Source organism: Eleutherodactylus coqui, chromosome 10, assembly GCF_035609145.1.
Source record: "Eleutherodactylus coqui strain aEleCoq1 chromosome 10, aEleCoq1.hap1, whole genome shotgun sequence".
Taxonomy (NCBI): Eukaryota; Metazoa; Chordata; class Amphibia; order Anura; family Eleutherodactylidae; genus Eleutherodactylus; species Eleutherodactylus coqui.
This window is the reverse complement of record NC_089846.1, coordinates 128,696,650-128,724,369: the sequence shown is the minus strand read 5'-3', so window position 1 is coordinate 128,724,369 and position 27,720 is coordinate 128,696,650. Positions and strand designations below refer to the sequence as shown.

At 40.9% G+C, this 27,720-nt stretch overlaps 1 protein-coding gene across 1 annotated transcript; it reads left to right on the top strand.

Moving 5' to 3' along the window:
• The first annotated feature begins 726 nt into the window (after positions 1 to 726).
• On the top strand, positions 727 to 27,065 carry CD40LG (CD40 ligand). Its single transcript, XM_066579888.1, has 6 exons — positions 727 to 919; positions 3,924 to 4,061; positions 9,325 to 9,367; positions 11,107 to 11,169; positions 16,817 to 16,870; positions 23,681 to 27,065. The coding sequence occupies exons 1-6, from the start codon at positions 758 to 760 to the stop codon at positions 24,055 to 24,057; spliced, it is 837 nt and encodes a 278-aa protein (XP_066435985.1). The 5' UTR covers positions 727 to 757; the 3' UTR covers positions 24,058 to 27,065.
• Positions 27,066 to 27,720: the final 655 nt, after the last annotated feature.

Here is a 27,720-nt window from a genome sequence, read left to right as displayed (position 1 = left end):
CCCAATCTATATGGCAAAGCTGTTGTCTGAACAAGCCAATGATATATCTGCCTGCTAAACAGGCTGCACGAAAGCGAACGATAAAGTTACTCGCTCATTCTCTCGCTTCACTAATAATCGGCTCGTCCAAAAGGACCCCGAGATTTCTTGTTGAGAATAATTACATCAAAAAATAAAAAAATAATAAAAATTTTGGGAAAAAAATATATTTATCATAAAACCAGATTCAGCACTATATTATTTTCCTGAATTTACATTTCCTTTAATCAGCTTTCCTAATGGCCTCACTCCAATAGTGTATGTCTAATGCTTTTGTAGGTATGTATTTCATTAAAGGGTCCCATTGATAAGAACTATCCAAAATAGGTAGATTTGGACAGTTTTGTTTCTATGCAAATGCTATAAAACAAATAAAATAGTTGTTTTAAGAGCTGAATGAGTCAACGGAGATGAAAAAAGATTTTAGATTCTTTAATGGAAATACGACTAAGTGGAATATTTGGAATATTTGAAATATTGATCAAACCCCTACTTTCCATAGGAACAAAATGTCAATGGAACGTAATGTGCAAGAAACCGTGGAATCTAAATGAAATGTTGTAATATGCAGTGCGTGAACCATGCATCATACTGCAAGCTGCTGAATAAATATTCCAGGAAGTGTGTAGGTTCTACCTGTTGTCTTGAACGTGCAGTAATTGTAATACCATACGCTTTACCCAGCTGCCTGAAGAAGACATCACTCCTATGCTGCACAATGATCAACTCTTATAATCAAAGCCCCCCAGAAGATCCATCCCGGCTAAAGCCATCTTCATCCACCATGAAAATGTCTCTATGGATTTTTACTCTTTCCGTTTTTGCACAGGTCGTCGGGGTCTGTATTTTTGGGGTATACTTCCACACGAAAGTAGACAAGGTAAGTTAGGAAGTTTAATTACAACCTTTTAACTACATTGGACTACACTGATAGATGTTTGGATGAACAGAATAACCTGAACCTTCTGTGAACATAAGAAGTCTCATTTTTTTTAGAAACTTTTTGGTTTGGAAGTTTTTGGGTGATTCTTCATTATTAGAACCAGAAGTGAGTGTTTGATATGCGGGAACAAGTATAGTTTACCAGTAAGAGTAAAAGTAAATTACTCATGGGTATTCTATAGCTCTAACTTCTCTTCTTACTTGAGGAAACGTGTATTTGATCTAGTAAAAGCTACTTGTATGCTTTGACTAATGTTTTCACTGGCACAATTTTTCTCTCCTCTCACACCCTGAAAATAAGTCTGTGACTGAAGCTTACCCAAATATTCTACACCCACCTGTGTCACAATCACACATGCCCAAGATCATGTGAGATGACAAGCATTATAGAGGTTCTTCACCCTGGAGTCACCACTGATTTTGAATCAAAATGGACTTTTTACCCCATAGAGCCTCTATTTTGTTGGGCGGCCAATAAAAATCATTGCTGACTGCTAGTTACTCAGTATAAGGAACCTATAGAGGGTAAATTTTTTTATTGTTAGTTGCTGGTAGGCAGCATAGCAATGTCCCTATGGTAGATCTTCCACTACAGATCTCAAGGCTCGAGTTCTAGCTCTTCGACCCAACTGAGCCGCGATCTATAATTATATTGGTGGAAGAAGGTTCCATCTCTTCTGGCCATGATATTTTTTGCCTTGCTGTCACCCCGTGTTTTTAGATCGGTAATATATAATGATGCCTTAATGCATCATTAGGCGTTACACTTTAGTTGCGTGGAGCTTTAGGAGCTCAGGAGTGCTTTTGGCGCACTTTTTTTCTTTATGACTTTATCTCCAGCACATTCACCAGTCTTTTTGTTTCTTCCAACCTACCGAGAACACCCTTGATCTTAGCTTCTTGAGCCCCTGACGAATCTCACATGAATTTCCAGTCTTAAGTAAAGTTAAGCTTTAGCTGTAATTAAATTTGACAGCATTACATTGCATCGCAACGAACAAAAGTGAACATAGTTTTGCTGAATGCCTATATAAAAATATAGCAATTACGGAGAAGCATTTTCTTGCCTTTTGCTTTAGAGGACAATTATACTACAAAGAATGGTGTTTAAGAAGGCTGCTTAATCTCATTAACTGCTTTAGGAAAAACCTTATTAGCAGTTTAAGAGAAAGCCAATTAAATTATTTGAGTTCTAGTTCTCTAGAATCTAATACAATGACAGATTTAGGCCAATTTCGAAATGTATGAAGTAATGTGATTCAAGTATAAAATATGTTAAAGTCATAAAAACTATGTGAAACTTTAGGCACAGATCTATATATTTCTAATAGAGGATAGAAAATCTATATTTGCATGTAGATCGATAGGTTTGGTGAATGCTCCATTGTGAACACCAAGATAATGGTTAACGTTAATACATTAGGATTACCTATGTTATATCGGAGCTAATACTCTATGAAATCATGATGCTGGACAGCAATGCAGAAAAGATATGATAGCACAGAGAGCCAATTCAATTGTTAATGCTCTATACAATGTTAGCTTGAAAGTGATTGGAGCCACCAAGCAGTACAAATCTGTAGCTCCTTTCAGTTACCCTAGCCATGATAGACTTGAGTTAACACATTCGGGGGTATTTATCACCAGGGGAATTTTTGACACCAGTTTCCTGGCAGCCTTTCTTCCCCTTTGCAGTGTAAAATTGTGAATTTAGCCAGGCTGGGCAGTAGTTTCCTGTTGTCAAAAAGTCACAAATTTCTGCGCAAGAAGGGTTTTGCTAAAAAATTGCAACTTTTTACAAAGTTGCATGTCATAAATGTCTCTGAAAACTCAACTCCACTTAACTTTACCTCCTTTTCTAGATCCTTTTAAAAGGTGGGGTAAGAAGTGTAACATCTGTTCTTTTTTTTAGAAATGTATCTAAATTGATTTGCACCAATAAAAGGTACAACGTACTTAAGAATTCTGGCACACTTCATGCACTCCATTCTGATTTAGATTACCCTCATGTTCTTTTTTTGTTGCAAGCCTTGAATGTAAATTTTATAGAGCGCTTCATCCAGTTTAGTGGGCGGCCGACCCATTTTTATCTTTACCTGGATTCTGTTACATGTAACATGCAAATAATAGTATTTTGTTCATATTAAGCTGGTTATAGATTTAGGGTGACCATTGACTGCTTTTTACCACTTGCCCTAATTCTAGGCCATTAATTATTTTCACAGTTGCGTCAAAGCAACTGATTTTACTGATTTTAAGTAGGGATGAGCGAGTATACTTGCTAAGGCACTACTCGCTCGAGTAATGTGCCTTAGCCGAGTATCTCCCCGCTCGTCCCGAAGGATTCGGGAGACGCCGCAGCTGACAGGTGAGTTGCGGCGGGGAGCAGGGGAGAGCGGGCGGGAGAGAGATATCTCCCCTCCGTTCCTCCCTGCTCTCCCCCGCAGCTCCCCGCCCCGCGGCGGCCCCCGAATCTTTAGGGACGAGCAGGGAGATACTCGGCTAAGGCACTACTCGCTCGAGTAATGTGCCTTAGTGAGTATACTCTCTCATCCCTAATTTTAAGCAAATTTTTTATTATTTTTAATCAACCATAACTGTTCATGAATTGATCGGCTGTTCAACGGCCAATCAGACCTTATAAACGTTACCTGCTGCCACTGACAGCTATGCATGGCTGTAATATTTTGACCAGTTATTTGCTCTTGTTTGGCCATCTTAACACTAATACATGGCATTTCTCATGGTACATGAAATAAACTCTTTCAGCAAGTAGCAGAGCACTCAATGCCAGTTAGTGGCCCAAAAGTCCATATCTATATAGAACAACATAGCAATTATTATATTATCTCTTATGGCCGTGTTTTCGGTTTACTGAAGTGTATAGATGGTAGTAGAGAATACACAACAATAATACTTTTTTTATTCATGTTTCAACAAAGATTGAAAAAGAAATCAGCTACCATGACGATTATATATTCCTAAGGAAAATACAGAAATGTATGAAAGAAGATAATGTGGATTCTTCTTTACTGAGCTGCCAAGAAGTTTTAAGACAATTGAGCGCCCTTATCACAGAGGTATGGCATGTTGGTGTGAATGCACTTGTGTGCACAATGAGTTTTATGTGGTTTGTCTTTTTTTTGTTTTCCACTTGCAAATGGAATAATACCCGGGCTTAAATTTTTGCTGTAAAAACTTATATTTCAAAAGGAAGTTGACTTTTCTATGCCTTTTTTTTAGTGCTAGATTTGGAAATGTTATTGTGTACGCCACATAATTCACGAAGACTAGAGATGAGCGAGCATGCTCGTTTAAGGCTGCTACTCAATCGAGTAGCAGTCTTATGGTGTAACTGTGTACTCGCTCCCCGCTCCCTTCTGCTTCCCCTCGCCGCCCCCCCCCCCCCCCCTCATGCTGCTCAGGCGAGTACACAGTTACTCGATAAGACTGCTACTCAATCGAGTAGCAGCCGTAAACGAGCATGCTCGCTCATCTCTAATGAAGACGCTGCACATCCATTTGATGCAGATTATAGCCATAATTAACTTACTTTTAGAAAGAGTGGTGTCCTAAATAGAGGTTAACAATAAGTCCTTCTCATGTAGACAAGATATAGAGCTGCTATGACTTAGTCTAAAATATCATATAGTTATTAACTTTGGGGGAGGGGTCAAAAATTTGTGCAGAAACATTTCCCCCATTAATTGTCTGATATTGTAACTATTCAAAACTCATAGGCACATAATAATTCCCACAATGCAACCCTCGAACATTGCTTCTGGAGATAAACTGAGAAAACTTGTTGCAAAAACTGCTCAAAAAGATTTTCACCAACACTATAATTACTATTATTTAATTTTTAAAAAAATGCAAAATTAATTTCTGATCATTTGTTTTTAATATGTCTTTATAGCACTCAGAGCTCTGGTTTTTTTAGACTGATGTCCAAATCCCCAGCATAAATATAGAAATAAATGATCAAGTACTGTCTGGGTTCAGCCGCCACTAGAGGGAGCTAAAGAGCATACTGCATACTGTTAAAAGTTATCCAGTTACTTTAGAAACATTTAGTGACTGGTGCAGAAAATAACAAATACAGCATTATTTACCGGTCCTTGGCCCCGATAGCCCACTTTGTAGCCCAGCTGTTCTCCCAGTCTCTGGTAATAGTGAGAGTCAGGTGACCACTAGGAAATTGAAGAGGTGAATAGCGGTTTTTAAATTTTATAATATTTGAGGCTGTTTTTTTTCAAAAAAGCAATTCCTAGTGGTGGCTAAAGGCAGTAATAATTTTCTAATTGAATTCTATGCCTATGCAGGGGATTTGGAGCTCTGAGTGTTCACATAAAAATTCACTTTTAAGTAGTTCTCAATTAGTCCGTGAAGATCAATTAAGAAAGCGGAGGACATAGAATCCTAGAATGGTAGAGTTGGAAGGGACCTCCAGGGTCATCGGGTCCGACCCCCTGCTCAGTGCAGGATTCACTAAATCATCCCAGACAGATGTCTGTCCAGCCTTTGTTTGAACACTTCCATGCTCCGATTTCCTAATATTCTCCGAGTTGTACTTGGAGGTAAAAAATATTTATTGAGTTATGAACATGCAATGGATTCATAAGGATTTCTGTGATATCAGTACTTGAGATGAAATTCGAACAAACAGTACATAAAATTACAGTAATAGTAGTATATAATAAACTAAAGCATGTCCTATGGGTGTTATTTGGGCTGTTTATAGCTATGGGAACTGGTCTACATGGATGTGCTTCATCTGTTTTTAAGGCAGTGTGACCACATTCTCGAAGACAGACTTTACTCTCTGTAGCTAAGTCCCATAACATAATAATAAGTCCTTGAGAATAGATGATTCACATTAAAAATCTTTTAATGCAGGGTTTTTAATAGCATTTCATGATTTAAAACCAATAAAAACGAATCTACTTTAACCCTTTGCAATCCATTTTTGGATTCAGGGTTTTCTAGGGGGGCTTTCTCTTTCTGCCATTATACAATGGCGCCATCTGCTGGCTAGAGCCAGTACTGCAGTATGTGACAAGCTGGAGAGGCCCCTGACAACAGAGCGGCCAGTAATCTGCAGTAAGAATCCCCTGCCGGACGTCTTCTGACATTGGAGCTGTACAGCCTTCAATCAGAATGTCTTTAGACGTCAGACAGTGGATTGGAAAGGGCTAATAACATAAATGTTGTGTTAATATTGTCAGTTAACTGTATTTAAAATTACTTATAGAAAATTTCTGTTTTGGACAATCATTATTTCTTAGTAGGGTTCCTCAAAAATTAGCTGATTAGACGGTGTCCTGCTGCTTAGACCTCTGGTAACTAATTGCAATCTGTGGGAGAATCTGGCAGCAAGTGATTAACTTCCTACAGCACCCCCACAGGGGAAATGAAGCATTGCATGGTTTCTACTGAAATACAGTAAGTGGAGTGTTCATGTAATGCTTCGTGTATTGAGTCTTCCAGAGGGAGAGATTCTCCGTGTAGCTGCCCTTTTGTTCTGGCCAATGAAGGTTTTGAACCAGTCACACAAAATTCTCTCATATGCTATTTAAAAGTGTGTCTTTTACATCAAATACCCTGTTAAAGTTTTATCAGCACCCCTTAAAAAGTGAAACATATCCTTTAATAAATGTAAGTTCTAAAAATGGCAAGATCCACCAAAATGCCTCCTACAGCCTTAAAAGTGCCTCTGTAAGCCATTTCCTAAGCAGAAACGAAAGCCACAACTTTAACCTCGGCAGACAACTAACTGTTGGTTTTCACATTTACTTTGTAGACAAAAATATGACTATGCAAATTAACGTCTTCACTTATTCTGTGGTCAAAAAGTACTAAACAAATGCCTGTAAATTTGTTAGTCTGTATTAAAAGTTATGCTTTGGTTTCCTCTCAAGCATTGTCCTTAGCGAGTACCTGCCCGCTCGGAAGAAAAGGTTTGGCTGCCGGCGCGGGTGACAGGTGAGTTGTAGCAGTGAGCAGGGGGGAGCGGGGGGGGGGGGGGGGAGTGAGGGAGAGAGAGATCTCCCCTCCGTTCCTCCCCGCTCTCCCCCGCCACTCCCTACCAACCTCCGGCAGCCAAACCTTTTCTTCCGAGCTCAATCGAGTCATTGCCCTTAGCGAGTATGCTTGCTCATCTCTAGACTGATGAATCAAAATTTAACATCATACAGGATTTTCGTACATCATCGAATAGGTGAAAGGATGCTTCCTGATCGTGATGTTCTGCGGCTCTTTTGAAGGATCCAGAGTTGGCAACCTGCACAGGATTTCAATGGACCATTCAATACCCTCTGGTGTACGCCCAGTTGGTCAGGGGCTCATATTACTACAATCCAAAATATACTTCTAGGGTATCACTGAAAGGATAATGATAAAACATAACTCTTAATAATTCTAATTGAAAATCAGGGACTGATCATATCCAATGGTGATGACATTAATGCGAAGCAAAGTATAAACCCAAAAAGAAACAAAAACACAAAATAAAAAGAAGGGAGGATGGGGGGGACGCACAAAAATGGCTGAACCTCCCTCTGTAGTTCGTTATCCCCAAAATGTATACAAAAATGGGCTCTAATGGATATTCAAGCGCAATTTGTGTAATGATCCTTAATATATTAAATCATATGTGTTACAGTCACAGGCTCTTTGGCATTACAATGATTGTTCATGGAGGTGAGAGCACTCTGTTTATTGGTAAACGCCACTGTGCGAATGCAGCCTCATAAAACACCAAATGCCCGTATAAAAAGTTCACATTAAATGTCATTTGGATGACATTTTAAGGAGCAGCTATTCTAGGTGGTTCCTCCATAACTCCACACCTCAGTAGTTCTTTTCAGAACTGACTGGCTGTGGTCTAGACTCAGGCTTGGCAAAGTGAGGGCAGATTGAAAATGGGTCCAGCAATCCAGCCAAATTTCTACTAGTTAGCTAAAATATCTAGGCTAGCTGTCATCGAGCCACACCAGGCTAAAAACATTGTCTCATGGCAATCACTTCCTTTGTTACTGCTAACAGTCAGGTAGTAAGTGCAGCATAGGGTATTTACTGAGGTAATTATTGACCATGGAACTCAATGAATGGCCGAGTGCTGCCTGTAATTGGCTGAGCGCTGTGACCAATCACAGGCAGCGCTCAGCTGTCATTCAATGAATGGCTGAGCACTGCGTGTAATTGGTTGAGCGCTCAGCCAATCAGATACAGCCCTTTCAGCAGGTGGGGATTTTAAATACCCGCCTGCTGAAAGAACTTACTATACTGCCAGAGACCAAGCAAAGAAGACGCACCTGAGCCCCAACAGTGGCGGAGAGGTGAGTATATATATTTTTTAACAAGCCAGGGATGATTTTCTGGAAGGGGTTATATTTAAAGCCCTTCCCCGAAAATCACCGCAGTGGTCGCCTGCAGCAGCAGCAGCCCCACTGAAAGCAATGGGAGAACATTTTGATCCTCTGCCACAGCTGTCACAGAGAATCTTTACTCCCCGCGGGGAGTCCCCTTGTCACTGAACACTGTGACAGTGCTGTCACAGTGTTCAGTGACAAGGGGACTCCACGTGGGGAATATTGATGTGCAGCACGGACCTGTGCATGCACGCATGTCCTATGTTTTGCAGGTACGCGCATTTGCACACCTGTAAAACCCATGCATGGTGAACACACCATAGGAAACCAATGGTTCTAATAGATGCGTGGTTATGTGCGCACGATTGTATGCACAGAAACAAGCTCGTCTGAATAAGCCCTAACATAGAAGTGTTCTATGTAGGTTTGCCTTAAACTTTTCTAGAAAAAATTCTGCATGGGATATTTTCAGAAGTCACTTGGTAACCTTGGCTACTATGAACCACGATTTTCTGGTTGTCTAGGCTAGAGATAGATGGAAAGAAGAAAAATATATACATTTTGTTTTAACTTTTAGTCTGTAGTTGCAGTCAGTATGAACAGTTGGGCATAGTTCTCCAAACATAAAGTAAGACAAAATACTTTACGTATGCCAACTGTATGGCATGGTATAGCATGGGTAATGGGTAGCATCATCTGAAATTCTCACCTGTGTTTTTTGAGACCCCCTACTGCTGGTTCAAAACCTTGGAGTACTAATTGCTACAGTAGACATACTGTATATAGTGTCCCCATTTGTCTCATGCTTGCCTAAAGTAGAATAACTAATTGCTGCTATTGTTTAATATAATCATTATTAGTTTCTTGCTTTAATATGACTGGTTTGAAACTGTTGCCTCAATACATTTTCTGTTTGCTAATTAGTAAACAGCAACATTGAAGCTTTGTAGTCATACATGTTTTCTTTCTCTAGATCACTGAGAATACTTCTGGGAAAAAACCTGAAAAGTTAACAGGTAAATTAAAAGTTTGCATTAGTAGAAGAACCTCCACTAAGGACAAGCTGAGGATGACTGTATGTGCTTCCATAATGTGGTTGTTGACTGATCCTATGAAAAATATCAGGATCTACTAACAGCCATCCAATGTCTATGGTTATCTTAAAAGATACTTTGGATATTGAAAGCAGTAGAACAAAAAAATGGTGTTTCTAGAAAAGAAAATCAGACTCTTTTCCTAATTTCCGACATTCTTTTAAACCTATGTACTAGTATATCAGCATAATGGCAATATTGAATACTTACAGCGACCTACCGGTTTTGGGACAAAATATTTTCCTGGGACTGGAGGAGGTAGTTATGCTATCTGGTGTTGGACTTCTGTGCTGATGGCTCTCTGATACACTGCTTCTGGGTTTTGTTTTCAGCCATCCAAGACAGTCAATGTAATCTTCAGACTACATAATCCCCACGGTATATTTGTAGCATTAGAGTGGTTTGACATCTGCACTAGTGATTCCACTTTCTTGCTCTGTTCAGGAAGCAGGAAAGGGGAATCCCTGAGGCTGAACGGTCCCATCTCTAGATGGAACTGAACAACGCCGGATGGACCCCATTGACTATAATGGGGTTCGCCCTCTTTCCGACTAGTTGCCTGGCTTTTGGCTGGAAGAAAGAACACTGCATTTTCAGCCAGATCAGTGACAGAATCTCTCACTGGATATTCCAACGCAGATGTGAAACCAGCCTTAGACTACTAATGCACTATACCTTCTCTCTGACTGGATCAGAACTGGCCAATGAGAGAGCAGTGCACAGTCAGCATTACATAGGTAGAAAAGTGAAGTAGTCATCTTGAATGGCTGTAAAAAAGATCATGAACCAGTGGATCGGAGAGACATTAGAAAAGAAGAAAAACAGCAAGTAATATACCCCCTCCGTCCGGGCCTGGGACAGAAATATGTCCCAAAACCAGGGGTGTCGCTTTAACAAAATCATTTCTTGCTTATACGATCCCATTTGTTACAACTTTGGGTAAGATAATTGGCATTAAAACAATTCATTGTGTTGGGGATTAGTGTTTCATTATACAATTTTTTTTCTACAAGTCACAGATATATTTACGTCATTGAGTGATTAGAATGTTGTGCCCAAATAATAAAAGCAAGAAGAGCTAATATTCTGAATTCATACTTACGTGCGCTATTAAGCATTGAGATGGATTATTTGTAGAGATGAGCGAACGTACTCGTTTAGGGCGATTTCGCAATCGAGCACCGCTGTTTTTGAGTAACTGACTACTCGGGCGAAAAGATTCGGGGGGACGCGAGACGGCGTGGTGGAGCGGGGGTAGCAGTGGGGAACAGGGGTAGCCCTTTTCTCTCCCCCCCCCCCCACTCCCCTCTGCAACACCCCACTCACTCCCGGCACCCCCCGAATCTTTTCGCCCGAGTAGTCAGTTACTCAAAAAAAGCGGTGCTCGATTGCGAAATCGCCCTAAATGAGTATGCTCGCTCATCTCTAATTATTTGTAGCAAGTGCAGGTTTTACGATTACTATGATTATATGCAACCAATAATCCACATACAAAATTAAGGACCAATGGTCATATTAAAAAACAGAACACACATACTGCATGCATGATTTACGATCCACTATACAATTCAGATTGATGTCCATCTCAGGAAAGCATGAACTATAAGCAGAATATAGACTGCAAACATGAAATCATACCGACTTGTGTTTTCAAATTTTAGATACAAAAGAAATATCAGACCCGGCGCCTTATGTAGGAGGAAGAGACGTTACGTTAAAGAAAGGTAACGAGATTGAAATTGTGTTTAATACCTCTTATTTAAAAAGATCTATTTAATGATTATCAGTATTTCCTCATAGCTGCATCAAGGCATCTCATCCACCCATCTGAAATCCTAGACTTTTAAGGGCCATGAGGCCTGAAACAACTGTATACAGATGGGTGTCTGGATTGGCTAAGGTCCCTAGTAGAGACGAACGAGTATACTCGCTAAAGGCAATTGCTCGAGCGAGCATTGCCCTTAGCGAGTACCTGCCCGCTCGAGGCAAAAGGTTCGGCTGCCAGCGGCGGGCAGGGAGCTGCGGGGGAGAGCGGGGCGCTCTCCCCCCGCTCCCTCCTGCTGACTGCCGCTACTCACCGCTCCCCCGCGCCGACACCCGAACCTTTGGTCTCGAGCAGGCAGGTACTCGCTAAGGGCAATGCTCGCTCGAGCAATTGCCTTTAGCGAGTATACTCGCTCATCTCTAGTCCCTAGTCATGTTGCAAGTTCCACTACTCTGCAAAGAGAACACACCAATGCTGGCAGAGTATCCCCAGCTAAAATACTGAGGAAGGGGCGCAACAGCCCCGAAACGTGTCTATTTGCTAGATTAATTTTCAATAAAAAACAGAGGAGTTGCACTCAAAAATCCATCTCGTGCCTCCTTGAGATAAATGGGATTGCGTCTATTACCACCTTTTCCCCCTATATTTGTCTCATGTTGCTAGTTCGGACATGGACTTACAGGGTACTTACCTCCCTTCTTGGAGATTCAGTAGGGTTCATTTGTATTTGAAAATGGATCCAGCAATCCAGCCAAGGCTCCATTAAGAATGGAAGACATGACAGTAGTGTGAACAGAGCCTTTAATGTTTCTTCTATACTTAAGTAACTTTCATAATTTTATACTTTATGGCAAACAAGATGCTAAAAGGAAAATTACAACTTCACACTGTAATACTTAGATGCCTCAAAAAGTAATACATAAAACAAATTTTGGAATTTTGTAGTACAATGGTTTTTAAAGTGTGTTTTGTGAAACCCTAAGATTCTACAATATGTCTAAAGTCAACAGGACTAATGGTGGAAGAAGTTATGCCATTTACTTAAAGCAGGTTTAGCCAACCCATTCTTTATAGTGTTATTAGCAGCTTAGTGGTGATGGAACTTGGCATCCAGTCAAGTCGACTCACTCATCTGAGCGCTTATGTTATTGGACCCAGGATGTTTCTTGTATCACTGACCCTGCAGCCCTGTACTTTGGGTTGGTGTTTGAAATTTAGGACATTAGCTTACATGGCTGTACAGATTGCTAGTTTGGTGGTGAAAGATAATGTTGTACATCAATTAACCCTTTCCAATCCACTGTCTGACGTCTGAAGACATTCTGATTAAAGGCTGTACAGCTCTGATGTCAGAAGACGTCCGGCAGGGTATTCTTACTGTATATTAGTGGCCGCTCTGTTGTCGGGGGCCTCTCCAGCATGTCACATACGACAGTACTGGCTCTAGTCAGCAGACGGCGCCATTGTATAATGGCAGAAAGAGAAAGCCCACTAGGAAACCCTGAATCCAAAATTGGATTGCAAAGGGTTAATCCTTTAGAGGACTGGGGATTCTTCCACTTGAACACGTCTAATGTATATTATTAACTGAAATGGAAATCCATGCGAATTTTTCCAGACATGGATTTCAAATCCGCATCACAGGAAAAAAAAAACGAAGTGACATGTGAAATCCATGTCAGGAAATCGATTATCCCCACCGAACTAGGCTAGATCTGTATGCAGGTCCACAACTTCTACAAATGCATAAAGGTCACAGAAATCCACGTTCAAAGCACAGATTGCTGCTGACGACTTTCATTGAAAATCCATGTCAAAAACTTCAGATGCCGATTACATCATAAACATAGTCATAAAGTTGTCCTTGGTGTCTCGGCAACTCTTATCTTTTTCCTTTAGCTTTATAGCCCTAAATTTTCGGTGCCCCTTTTCCTGTCCCAATTAGTAGATCCAAGTTGGAGATCCTCGCTTTAATTTTTCAACATCTTGATTAGAGATGAGCGAGTATACTCGCTAAGGCACATTACTTGAGTGAGTAGTGCCTTAGCCGAGTATCTCCCCGCTCGTCTCTAAAGATTCGGGGGCCGGCGCGGGTGACAGGTGAGTTGTGGCGGGGAGTGGGGGGAGAGAGGGAGAGAGAGATCTCCCCTCTGTTCCTCCCCGCTCTCCCCTGCCACTCCCCGCCCCCCGAATCTTTAGAGATGAGCGGGGAGATACTCGGCTAAGGCACTACTTGCTCGAGTAATGTGCCTTAGCGAGTATACTCGCTCATCTCTAATCTTGATGCATTAAAGCAGAAGAAGACCATTGTTAACCGGAAGTTTAGTTCTACGTCAATATGCAAATAAACTATTTTCCTCATAACATACAACTACATATTAAACATCCTGTTTGCAAATAGAATTGATGAAAGTACTTTGTGGAAAGTCTGAACATATTCTAATTATAAAAGCTTGGTTTTGTTTTAATGCAATTATTACTATGAAATTTCTATTTTTATACACAAAGGCTGAAAAAAATTTTCCGAGACCTTGAACTAAGTTTTACTATGGAGAACAATCCAAACTGTAATATACTTACCTTTAGAATTCTGTGCCGTTTTCCACACTGTCATGATTATCCATGCTGTGGTTAACCAAGATGTCATGTGATCGTTTCAGTTAATTACCCCAACATGACATGATGTCAATATGGATAAAATGCCAAAGAGGCGGGCCTTAACTGATTGTCGAGACTACATGATGTGACTTTTCATGGATGTCACGCCATTACTTACAGATGTTAAACAGAAAGAATGGCACTAATGGGGAACGGGGACTAATGGGGAACGGGGACTAATGGGGAACGGGGACTAATAGGGAACGGGGACTAATGGGGAACGGGGACTAATGGGGAACGGGGACTAATGGGGAACGGGGACTAATAGGGAATGGCAGTGAGGATAAGGCACAGAATTGTTAGGATTAGGATACTAGAATTTGTTCGTTTTCCGGTTTTACCCCTTTGATTTTTTAAATAGTGGAACATTATAAAAAGGCATCAACTTATGGATGTACTTGGGTGTGTATGATGGATTACACATTCTGTGATTGATTTTATACACATACATTCATTAAAACTGGATGAATAGCACTCTTGGCCCCTTCTTGATAGTTAAAAGGAACTCTAATATACAATTGCAAGAAATAGTAAGTGAACCCTTTGAAATTACCTGGATTTCTACATTGATTACTAATAAAATGTGGTCTGATTTTATCTATAATTACAGACAAACAATCTAAATAGAGTAAACATCCACAGTGCAGGGAGGAAAAGTATGTGAAGTCTTGAATTTAATAACCAGTAGATTTCCCAACAGTCACCGCCACAGAACATTTCCAGTAGCTGAAATTAAGATTCAGGAGTAATTTTGAACTACTCCTTCCTGTAAATGTGTCTCAGTTCATTAATATTTCTGGGATGCTTTGCAAGCACAGGTCTTTTCAAGTTATGCCATAGTATCTTTATAGGGTTAAGGTCAGAACATTTGTGTGCTTTGAGTCATTGAGCCTTGTTGCATCATCTGTCTTCAGCTTGAAGTCACAGACTGCTGCCTTTACATTCTCCTGTAAAATGTTTTGATCTGCCTTAGAATTCATTGTTTCCTCAATGATCCCGAAGCGTCCAGGCCGCATATATCTATATTACTCCCCAAATCCGCACCATTCGCAACCTGATTGGTTGTTTGGGTTTACTCATTCCCGGTGATTGGTTATTTGGGTTGTCTGATTCACAGTGATTGGTTGTTTAGGTTGGCTCGTGTAGAAGTGGGGAGTAATAGGCTAATATGCTTCCAGGCCCTGAGGCAGCCAACCAGCCTCAAACCATGGTGCAGCCCGCCATCATGCTTCACAAATGGGAAGATGTTTTGGTGTTGGTGTGCAGTGTTCTTTTTCCTCTAAATCTAGTATTGTGCATTTGCGCTAAATAGTTCTACTTTTGTCTCATTTGCTCATAGAACATTTTCCCAGAAGCATTGTCAAAAATCCAGGTGGTCTTGGGCAAACATGAGATGTGAGATGGCCACGGTGTTTTTTCTTTTTGGGTAGCAGCAGCTTTTTTTGTGGTGTTCTACCATGAACATCACTCTTGTTTCTACTAGTGGACGCATAAACAGTTGTTGCAATTTATAGTCTTCTGTAGGTCATTTACGGTTACCATTGGGTTCTTTCTTACCTCTTTCAGGACTGCTTGTTGTGCTCTTGGAGTGATCTTAACAAGACACTCACTCCTAGGTAGAGTATCAATAGTCCTACACATTTTTGATGATTTTTTTATGCGTCCCAACCTATCTAAAATGTTTAATTTACTGCTGTACACAGATTTTTTTCATGATTCTGCTTATGAATGCATAATTAGTAAAGTAAGTGTTTTTTTAATTTATGAAGAAGTGCTGGACCTCCTTTCTTTTGTAGTTATGCGAGATTTATCAGAAACCAGTGTTTGTATGCCTTTGTTTAATTAGCAAAGCAATTGTGAAACCCACATTTCCAATCTCAACTCTTTCATTGAAAACCTTTTGCCAATTAGCTCTTGATGAAGTCATTAATACAGAAATTCATTCACTTTTTTTTTCAATGCACTCAATAAGGCCTCTTTCAAATTGCCGAAGGTGTTTTTTTACATGCGCCCACTGGCTCCGTTCCAGGACTATCTTTGCGGGCCGGCATGAAAGCGCTTGGCGCTATATTGCCCTGGCCGGGTGCTTTCATGGCGCAGGAGTACGGCCGTGAGATCTGCTGCATTGGAATCCAATGCATATGATCATAGCGTATATCAGACGGCCGTGAAAATGGCGGCCAATATACACGCTCGTGTGAAAGAGGCTTAGAGACTTGAATGGTACAACTCTGTGTTATTGGTTTAGATAGATTGTCTGCCTATAATTGCGACTTAGATAGCAATCAGACCCCCTTTTATAAGTGATCAATCCACAATTCCAGGTAATTCCAAAAACATTATTTACGTTTTCTTGCAACTAATTGTCTACATCGTAGCACGTCATTAACTGCAATATTTGAAGGACTTTTTAAATAACTTTTTAATTGATTTTCAGGAAATTATTTTAACAGTTGACTGCTAATGATTAGTGATGAGCGAGCATTGCCCTTAGCGAGTACCTGCCCGCTCGTAAGAAAAGGTTCGGGTGCCGGCGGCGGGCAGGGAGCGGTGGAGGAGAGCAGGGTGGAACGGAGGGAGATCTCTCTCTCCCTCTCTCCCCCTCGCTCCCCCTGCTCACTGCCGCAACTCACCTGTCACCCGCGCCGGCGGCCGAACCTTTGCTCCCGAGTGGGCAGGTACTCGCTAAGGACAATGCTCGATCGAGCAATTGTCCTTAGCGAGTATGCTCGCTCATCTCTACTAATGATCCTTAACTGCACGTCCTACTATACTGTACATCAAAAAATTCTGGCCCTCCCTCATCACAAAGATATACATGTCCTTATACTGTCTGCCTTAAGAAATGTTGCATTGTACAGTTGAGATCAGACAACGGTCTATCAGTTATACAGCTGAAATATTTTATCTTACTCCATGTAATGTTATTACTCTGTTATTTATTGTAGAAGTAGTCGCTGCCATACATCTAGTGGGAGACAAACCCAACAGCATCAAAGATGGTGAGTGACAATGTGGAAAAAGCTGTGTACTTAGATACTGTATGTGAATAGGAAGTGCCACTACTATTATACTGCTTTCCGGGCAAAATGATATTCTTTACTATTGAGCAGACCTGAGCCTATCGGCAGCCCTGGGAGAAGGAGCCTGCTGGAGAAAAACACTTACATGGGAATACACTGAACAATGTATTCATATGTACAACTAGCTGATATACCCGGCTTCGCCCGAGTTAATTTGGTACTGGTGTTTATCTGGTGTTCACACGGAAAATCTTATGAAGTCGTGGTTACTTTAGAGATACCAAGGAAAAAAATATGTTCACCATTTTGCATGGTTCCTTGCGTTACCCAGGAAACACCATGGGGAGGTAACCATGCGATGTTTCCTTTATATAAAATGACATCAGAAACTGAGAAAATTAGATTCCGTATGTAAAATTTGGACGCTAATTCTTTTGCGCTAGAATTGAATAATCGAGTTAGGACCCAGTAGCTTTTCCTATTTATAACATAATCAATGCTCTGCCAAATTGCAAGTTTCTATGTCATCGGGAAGTGAGAGAATTAGATTCCGTACGTAAAATTTGGACGCTAATTCTTTTGCGCTAGAGTTGAATAATCGAGTTAGGACCCATTAACTTTTCCTATTTATGACATAATCAATGCTCGTGCCAAATTTCAAATTTCTATGACATCGGAAAGTGAGAGAATTAGATTATGTACGTAAAATTCTTTTGTGCCTAGAATCGAATAATCGAGTTGGAACCCCTTTACTTTTCCTCTTATGGACATAATCTATGCTCGTGCAAAATTTCAAGTTTTTACGACATCGGAAAGTTGGAAAATTAGTGGCGAGTCAGTGAGTGAGTGAGTGAGTCAGTGAGGGCTTTACTCTTTATGTATATAGATACCGGCATTTATAGGTTATTAGGTAGTCCCAGTCCTGATGGGAGTGCAAGGACAACACCCAGGAAATATAAAATCTTTTTTTTTTTCTTTACAGAAATGTCTTATTTAGCTTTTAGTTTTTTATTCTTTAAATTTGCAAATTCAAATTGAGTTTTGTTTTGATAAAAATGCAAATAGTATCGGGCGAATGGGGCAGCTATGACAAGACTTTGTGTTGGCATGAGTGGTGTGTTGTTTGTACTTGCATTATATGTATATTTTTTTGCAATTTTGCAGTTGTCTCCACTAAGTGGGGCATCCTGGGAGCCCCATTTACAAGGAAAAACACTCCCCTGTTGTGACATTGCTCACTTCCAAAGCTGATCTGGGTCTGCTAGGACCCATCAGCTCTGCCATGCTGGATAACAACTAGTAACCAGGTGATTGCAGAAGCCAACTGTGGCAGCGGCTGATGTCTCTTCTCTACATAGTACTAATTGAATGAGAAGACAAAAGTAATTATAAAGCACCTGTTTTCTCCTCGGAGTCCACAGCTGGAGACTCAATCAGCCCCTTTTCTTTTTAGATTGCAGGAACTTTAAACTTGTGATGTACATAACTAGTTAGGATATAACTGCATAAGATTAAAGTCCATGCCCAAGCAATATACATGTATGGCATTGGTTGCCATTGGATGAAAGCCATACAGGATTTAAAGTTGTGACCTACATTATGGGTGAAGTCTAAAGCACCAAACAGTCTGAAGCCTCCTGAGATGTCATTATATGTTGTAGTGATCTCAATGTAATATAGAGTGTGATGAGTAGAATAGCGAACATGAGGTTTAGTGACCACCAAGAATGTCAGGAGATGCATTTCATGCCCAGTTAGGTAATATAGACAAGTAGAAAACATCCGAGTCTTGAATCTTTTGGTTGGGTTAAATGGCATTTGCATTTGAGAACATTCAGCAGATGGCCTCACACAAAAAATTGAAAGTAGTTGTCCCACTTCTAGTTATTGATGACCTACCCTGAGGTCACTGCACAATGTACGGAGCTGTCCGCTTCATCAGCAAAACAACTTCATGCACAAAGACACCGGCCCAAGTGGTGGATCTCTTCTCATCCGCTATTGTTAATTGATCCTGAGGATAAGTCATCAATAACTAGAAGCGGGACAATCCCTTTCATATACCTTGTGTGGACTATGTACCACATACCATGAAAATTCTTGTGTATGTCTGAAAATAATCTTAATATTATTGATTAGATGATTCTTGGACGACCACACAAGGATACAAATGTTTTAGTTATAACAAATATGTTGTAAGATTTAAAGGGAACCCGCCATCAACTATAAGCACCATAAACTAAGTTAGAGTGCTTATAGTATAGTTGACAAGGAGTCTGGGGAGCTGTGTCTCATACTCAAATGGTCCTCCATTACTGCGGTGTTCCGCGGTGAAGTCAGTACGCACAGCCAGCAAATCATGTCCTATGAAGAACGGTAAAAGGATCTGGGAATGTTTAGCTTGCAAAAAAGAAGGCTGAGTGGAGACTTAATAGCGGTCTACAAATATCTGAAGGGCTGTCACAGTGCAGAGGGATCAGCCCTATTCTCATTTGCACAGGAGTAGATGCAATGGGATGAAACTGAAAGGGAGGAGACACAAATTATATATTAGCAAAAACTTTCTGACGGTGAGGGTGATCAATGAGTGGAACAGGTTACCACAGGAGGTGGTGAGTTCTCCTTCAATGGAAGTGTTCAAACAAAGGCTGGACAGACATCTGTCTGGGATGATTTAGTGAATCCTACACTGAGCAGGGGGTTGGACCCGATGACCCTGGAGGTCCCTACAAACTCTACCATTCTATGATTCTATGATTGACTCTATTCACAAAGCTGTGCATGTGCATTCCCACAGAGATGAATGGGAGTGTGCATGCGCAGCCTTCTGAAAGGAGTCACGCTGGCTGTGCGCGTACTGACTTCAACAAAGGGCGCCACAGAAACGGAGGACCAGGTGAGTATAAGAAGAGACTCCATGAGCTCCACATCACCTGAACTATAAGCACCATAACTTCGCTTATGTTGCTTATAGTTGATTACAGGCTCCCTTTAAGCTCTCAAAGATCTGGTTTTGCTTGAAAAAGTTCCATTTTGCAATTGAAAAAAAAAAATAATTCTCTCTCGTTCTTCCAACGATACCATGATGAAAAGGTTTTAATACATACCAGGAATATTCAGGATCATGGCGTGGGTTTCCATAAGTATCTGGTCAGGCCAGTGTTGGATTGGGGCACCTTGTGTCCACCAAAGCAGATTATTTTGAGACTTGCCATTATTTATGCAGAACATGTGCGCATCCCCATTTAACAACGGCTTAAACTAGATCAATACCCAAGTCATTAGTTAATCTATTCTAATAAGTTATTTATGAATTAACCCATAAGAATTATCCCAAGCAAGAAGTGAATGGCTCCAAATCAACTTCAGATAGGGTTGTCTACTACTCAACTTTTAAGCCCATTTTTCTGTCGAAACCTGGACCCTCATAGAATCATCTGGTGGGTTGGCCAGTCTGACTTTGTGTGATTGAGAGACTATGATTTATTGTTTGTGGGATGTTTGCTTTATGCTTTAATGAATGGAAAATAAGTGTTTGATAAGATAAAAAGCACAGGCAACAGAGTGCTATTATACAACTCATGATGACTCATTAGTATTTGTTTGCCTTGTGGTGGGTTTTGAAATCTCAGGTAATGAGTAACTTTCATCCCTGCTATAACTTCATAAAAGGATGCTTAATTGATCTTTGTGAGTCATGACAGTAAAGTAGAGGAGATTTATACTACATATTACTCAGCCCACGTGATAAGATGTGAACACTTCGTTTGTGGCCTATCAGTAGGTGATCTTCAGAGACGTTCCAGAATATTAACAATGTGGTTATGTCAGTTGTTTGTTACTAAGGACGATAATGGTAGGAGGACAAGCCTACGTGTCCCATGTCCATAACACTGGAGGCCTGCGTAGTAGTTCTGAGAATATGATACACTGTAAATAGGAGTTAGCAACTAGTCACACGGTGCTTTTTGTTATCTTTTATCTAGTAGAATGTATTATAGGTACTTTTTAAGCAAAAAGTCTCTAAAACAATATTCGAAACAGGAAGTCGGTTTGTTATGTGGTGCATCATATTGGAGATGTTCTTCTTAGATATATGCAATAAGCAAACCATGACTTTAGATGTATTGATTAATACAGGTTGAAGACACAATTGAAACTGTGAAATTTAGTCAAAGCTGACAATTTTTAGTTAATGGAATGACTGTCGGCTCATTGGTGATCTTCTTACAGTTGATAACAGTATGCAGGTCTTATGTGTTTGTTAGCTGGGTCAACAGTACTAGCCAGATTTTCCTTCACTTGGGGCAAAGATCCAGTTTACTGCACTGTATCTAAATTTTATAGCCAAGGAAGAGTGGCTTACTGGTGACCATCCAATGGCATCTAGCACTTAAGGATGTACTTTGCATGCCCCCTCCCCGATCTACACCCATAATTGGGACTAAAACCCTACAATGCCAAGGTCCTTGAAAAAGAGCAGAAACAATCCTGGCACTCAACCATGGATAAATAAAATCCTTATACTTATTGCTTCATTATAAAAACAGCTTTACAGGCATAAAAGTTTCAGCTTGGCTACTGGTTTCAAACACTGTAGTTGTTCTAGAGGTCCCTTTGCATGGAACGACTATCAGGTGCATTGGTGCCCAACAGCTCTTCCAGCGAGTATCACTCATATGCTTTACACAGAAGTGATAGTCATTCTGTGAATGGAGGGAAGCAGGCCAGGGATCATTCCAGGCACCCACCTCCATTCACAGTAAACAGGCAGTCCTTCAAAGCTTGAGTGACTCCTGTTTACACAACTCAACAGTCACTTGGTTTTTAGTTCTGCTAAAAACCAAGCAACTCCTGTTGGCAGTTTCTTCTAAGCAGGATGACTATTGCCCAAATTTGCCCATTTCCAGCTATTATTTGAGTGATGATCACCCTTTAGTTATAACTAAGAACAACTATATTGTTCCAAACTAATAGGCAAGTTAAAGCTTCTAAGCCTGTAAAAGATGTTTATAATGGAACAACAAAGATGAGGATATTATTCATCCATGTTTGAGGACCACAACTGTTTTCACCAATTTTCAACTGCTGATGGTCGACCGTTTCATTGGAGCACCGGTAGTTGTACCGCCGGTATATCGTTTCAGTGAGCACCATTCGATCTTGTTTAATGCCAAGAGACTGTCAAGGTGTTCTTGAAAAAGAGAACATGTTCATAAACACTGCAATGCCCGAAACCCACTCAATAGACAATTGAGAACCCAATTTTTAGCATAGCTCTAGAGTGGAAACTGTAATGCAGTGGGGCATTAATGATGGTGAACTGCATTTACTATCTATTTCCTATACTGAACATATATTGGTTCTGTTGGCCCAATATAACAGTGTGTTCATAGACACCTTTGCTCAAAGGGCTGTATAGTACAGGTAGAATCATGCGGTATGAGAGCTGACCTTGCACATTAAATAGCTGTTGGACGAAATTTTGTTGACCGTTATCTCTTGCAAATCTACCATATGCACAGCCAATTTTTATCTAATGTGTACAGCCAGCTTTAGTCCACCTCTGAAGAAACTATTCATTAACGCTGGAGATCACGGCAGAAAAGAAAGATGGTTCCTAGGTCAAGATGAGCGAACGTACTCGTTTAGGGCGATTTCGCAATTGAGCAGCGCTTTTTTAGAGTAACTGACTACTCGGGCGAAAAGATTTTGGGGTGGCATGGTGGAGCAGGGGGTAGCAGTGGGGAACAGGGGGGAGCTCTCTCCGCCCCCCCCCACCTCCCCTCTGCAACCCCCCGCTCACCCCCAGCGCCTCCCGAATCTTTTCGCCCGAGTAGTCAGTTACTCTTAAAAAGCGCTGCTCGATTACGAAATCACCCTAAACGAGTACGTTCGCTCATCTCTATTCCTAGGACAAAAAAAAAAAATCTGGTTGACCCCAATTATTAGGCTAGCTTCACACGGGCGAGTGCGATATCCGGCTGTGAATCACAGTATTGCGCTCGCCGACATGCGATTTCCCTGCGGATGCCTCACTCTGGGAAAGTAGCGATCCTCTGCCGCGGCTATGTGTCTTCCATTGTTTTCAGTGGGGAGATCTAGCATCACACTTGTGTGCACCTAGCACATGGCACAACGCTGCCACCGGCCCCATTGAAAACAATGGGCGATGTGAGGGCATGCCCAAGGATAGGACGTGCAGAAAGCTGAAAAAAGCTGTGGGAACAATGTTAAACTAGGTCACAGCTCAGATATATCCCCAAAGTGACTCACAGGTATGTGATATGCAAATATGCAAGTTGTGGTTTATTATATCTGCATGATTACTTATTCCATTGTATCAGTAGAGGTCATATCTAGTTTATCTTAGCACGCATTAGATTTTTTTTGCTTAACAACTCCTAAAGCAACAGTTTGCAGGTTATGTGGTGTAAATTTGGTTTAAAAAAGATAAAATCTGCTGCTAATTAGTAAAAAATGTAGGTGACACATTCCCTTTAAAGGCCTGACCTGAGGATAGGTCATCAATAGTTGAGTCACAGACAACCCCTTTAAACATTGACTTGGAAAGTAGCCAACCGCCGGTAGCGTTAGAGAGACCTTTTCCCAGGGAGCATTGTCCTAAAGATTCCATACCAACTTTGTACCTCCCGAGAAGTGGGGTGAAGCATGGAACAATGCAATAGGTCCTTCCCCGCTTGGGTAACGCATGGAATTATGGGAGGATGCAAAAAAATGCGGAGAATCAATGCATTTTAATTAATTAGAGTTTTCTTGTCTTCACAGCTCTTCGTTGGAAAGAAAAAGGGTATTTAACAACGAAATCGGAAATATCATACATAAATGGGCAATTACGCGTGGAAATGCCCGGTGTGTATTATGTGTACTCCCAAGTTAGTTTTAGTTCAAACTCTGCCCAGTTCCTGAAGGCTCCGTTTGTGCAGTATATCTACATGAAGAGACCACATGAAACAGAAAGACTCTTGTTGAAAGGAGCAAATACATTTCTATCCCAACCTGAAAGATCTGACCTGCACTCATCCCAGGTGGGAGGCGTATTTACACTCAAGAAGAACGATTCTATATTTGTCAACGTAACAGATCCATCCCTCATCGACTACAGTCCAGAATTTACGTACTTTGGTATGTTCAAGCTCGGATAGACTTCATGATTCTAAAACAGAAGTTCAATGCACCCGTCGTTTGTTGTATGTATTCGTTAAAATATCTCCTGGCTAGATACAGAATTTCACAAGGCAATTACATGGAGTATGGCCATAAAATTCCTCCTTAGTATGAGGCCCCATGCTCATGGTAAAACCTTTAATCAGCGAACAGAGTCCCCAGTGTTCATACTGCTCTATGTTGCCTCCATGAGGCATTTTATTCCCCCATTGAATAACTGAGTAATACAGCATGTGAAGGTGTAATCTGTGAAAAATCACAGATAATACATGTACTACTGATTATGGATCTGTAATACTACCACGGGCATGAGAACTGCTGTCTGTGAACTAATAAAGCTATTACACAGTTCTCCCGTGGCCAGGACATGCAGTCACTGCGCCACTGTACTACTTTGACAGTTGGTATTATTGCAGGGAAATCTCCAGGGCTTGCTGCGCTGAGTATGCAGTAAAATCCCCGGAAGATTTCAGATGACAGTTCAGTGCTCTGCACATTTCAGCACTAGAGCTGTCCACGGAAATCTTCCAGGGTTTAACTGCATGGTAAGTGCAGCAAGCCCCGGAGATTTTCCGGGCGTACCACTAAAAGGGGTTAAGGAGGTTTGTCACTTTGAACAAACTCTTTCATTAGAAAAGTCCCCTAACGATAAGCCAATTACAATTTGTCTCACTGCTGGGTCACTCTAGTTATCAGCTTTAATCTATGGAGAGATTCTCCTGCAGCACCACCATAGGGAATATTAAGTATTACACATTTTTCGTTGAGATCAATAGGCTGTTCATGTAATGTACAGATGTGCCGGGTCCCTCAGAGTCGAATACACTCCTCTGCACTTAAAGTAACTCTATGGTTCACAGTAAATATTTCACAGTACACGCGTAAAGTTTAGTTCAAATGTCTTTTGAATCCTGCTGTCACAGCTCATCCCTTTTCCAGTGCTCTCCTCATGTATGTAAAAGGGCAGCCATATTCTCAGACTATCCTATGCACAACATGGTTCGGTAGTCTGAGATACTACCCCTGCTCTTGGATGGACCAGCACAGATAATATCAACACTGTTAATTATGTAGCTCAGGGCTATTATAACAACTTAGTGGGCCCGCTGCATGTCTTGTCATGAGTTGGGCCCCCATGCACTATTGCCATGCCACCTCTATCTCTATGACTTTCTACTATTTTTTAAAAGCAAAAAAAAGTTTACTTACCTAACCCAACCGGCTGCATTTCCCCGTGCGGCTTTCCCCCGATGTCCTCTCACTTCTGGGTCAACCGGTAATGTGCTCATCTAAGCACATGATGACTGAACCAATCACTAGCCTCAGGGGTACTCACTGAGACCAATGAATGGCCTTAGCAGTTATGATCCTAGACCGGCACATGACTACTTGACCCAGAACTACGAGGAGACCACAGGGACCAGAGCGGAAGGGGTATACAACTGGTGAGTATACCTTGCTTTATTATTTTCTAAGCAGCCCTACACAGAGCTGATGGCTTCCCGATTCCCAATACTTTTCAACTGTATCCTATCCTGAGGAGGGGCGCGGGTACAGATGATTCACTGTTTGCTCTATGGTTAAAACAGCGCCGTTGTAGCTTCCCTGTAACTTCATCAGCACTGGTCAATAGTTCTAATTAAATGGCAAGTGTAGCTATAGAGGGTGCAGTGGCACGTAGGCTCTGAGCCCAAAGGCACCAGCCTTATGGCACATGGCAGGTCCAGATTTTGCATCGCTACACCTTCGGTTGTTAGGATCTCTACAATGAGGTTTTGAAGGTGTATAAGCAATCAGAAGAGTCTCTGCCGACCCGACCCTTGAATATTACCCTGTAATTGTGGTTACTGACATCTGAAGGTTCGAAAAGTGGAGTAAATAATATGAAATTCAGTTAAAAAACCAAAAAGTTTGAAATAAGTTCCTAATGCCAATGCTGTAATGTACGGTACGTGCCGCCACAATGTGTTTGATGTTTGTGATACATTAAAAAACCATAACACTGTAAAGAATTCCTTTGATAGTTTGTATACTTCAAAAAGCATCTCACATGACGTGTGTCTGCCTAAGGCATCCCTGCATTTTCTAAATTCTTTATATATAGCAATTTCTATAACCTTATTAGCCTTAGAATTGATGCCAGCCCTGGAAAACATTTTATTTTTATTATTTCAATACATACAAATAAATAAATAAGCAACAACTTTAAAAATAGTCCTGATTAAAAATATCCCACTGTTTTGTGTATACAGCTATATAAAGACTACAAAGAAACCATAGAATGCTGTTCTCCCTTCTGGCTAGCAAATTATTGTCAGACAGTTGGAATTAACACATGACTGCAAGAGCAGACTACACCCAGGGTTAGTTTGTAGTCTGTAACCATGGAGACATGTAAGTTCACAAAGGAGCTGAAGATACTTAACAGTAGGGTATTTGTAAATCAAAACTAACTTGCAAAGTGGCTTCATATTAGATTTTATTTGGATACAATTAAGTTATCAAAATGATTGTAAATGTCTCCATAGCCTTTTTATAATCCCCAATCATGATACTTCTGGCACAATATAACTATTCTTACTGAAGGGTAGGTAGACATGTTCATTCAGATGGATCATTTATATGTACGTGTGTGGAATATTATAAAAGTATAAGCTAAAGAACTATAGACCGTATTGTTCAGGCAAAAATATGTTGCCCAAGAGTCCCTATACTTTAAAGTCAGGGGGGCCTGGCAAAACTAGACCCCCCCTTCTTCCCCAGTCACTTACTTAATGTTTTAGCAGGGATCTCATAATGCATTCTGCCAATCATCTCGTTTCCAGATCCATTTCCATTTGTGCAGTGGATCTAGCACAGCTCCATATATTGTGCAGTGACCCAGAATTGTGCTGCAATATCCGATATACTTAAATGTGACTGATTTTGAAGTAACACAAATCTGATATTGATTACCTATTCTGAGGCTAGGTCATCAATATTATAGTTCCCGAAAACACCTTTAGGGCGCGGTCACACGAGCGTAGGCGTATTTACGTTCGCACGTGCGCAGCGTTTAATCGCCGGAAAGAACGTTTTTCGGCGATCATGACCAGAGCTAGAAAGCATATTATCGTTTGTTCCTACTTTGCAAACTGTCTTTTCGGCCATCGAATATGCGTTGGCGTGTATTTCGGTCGCATATGTTCCGTTTGTTTTTCGGGTTGCCGTTTTTACGCGCCGTAAAATTGCCTGTGCGAACGAATACATTGGAAACCATTGCCTCAGATGGTCACGTTTATATGATTGGGCGCAAAAACGCGCCGTTTATGCGCTCGTGTGAACGCACCCTTAAAGAGAGGAGTTTGACTTTGGGTGCCACTTTGAACCATGAGATGCTATCTATGTAAAAAGGAGGGTTTGCTATGTAACCATGCAGTACAATACAGTTCTATTACATAATAAAGCACTCTCTAGGAAAACTGTTATTTCAGTGCTTGTTGGAATTATATTTTATTATATGTGAGTCCATACTGCCCACATTCAGGCCTTCTGACACTAGAAGGCTGCGTTCACATTTGCATTCAAGGCTTCATTCTGAGGCTCTGGCATGACATTCCAGAAGAAATAGTGCCACATGCTGCACTATTTTGGCTGATGGC

Excerpts from the sequence above, each read along its gene's own strand:
- CD40LG (XM_066579888.1), top strand. The coding sequence starts at position 758 with ATGATCAACTCTTATAATCAAAGCCCCCCAGAAGATCCATCCCGGCTA. Across the intron at positions 920-3,923 it reads TCCACACGAAAGTAGACAAG|ATTGAAAAAGAAATCAGCTA; the intron begins GTAAGTTAGGAA and ends GTTTCAACAAAG. Across the intron at positions 16,871-23,680 it reads ACCCAACAGCATCAAAGATG|CTCTTCGTTGGAAAGAAAAA; the intron begins GTGAGTGACAAT and ends TTGTCTTCACAG.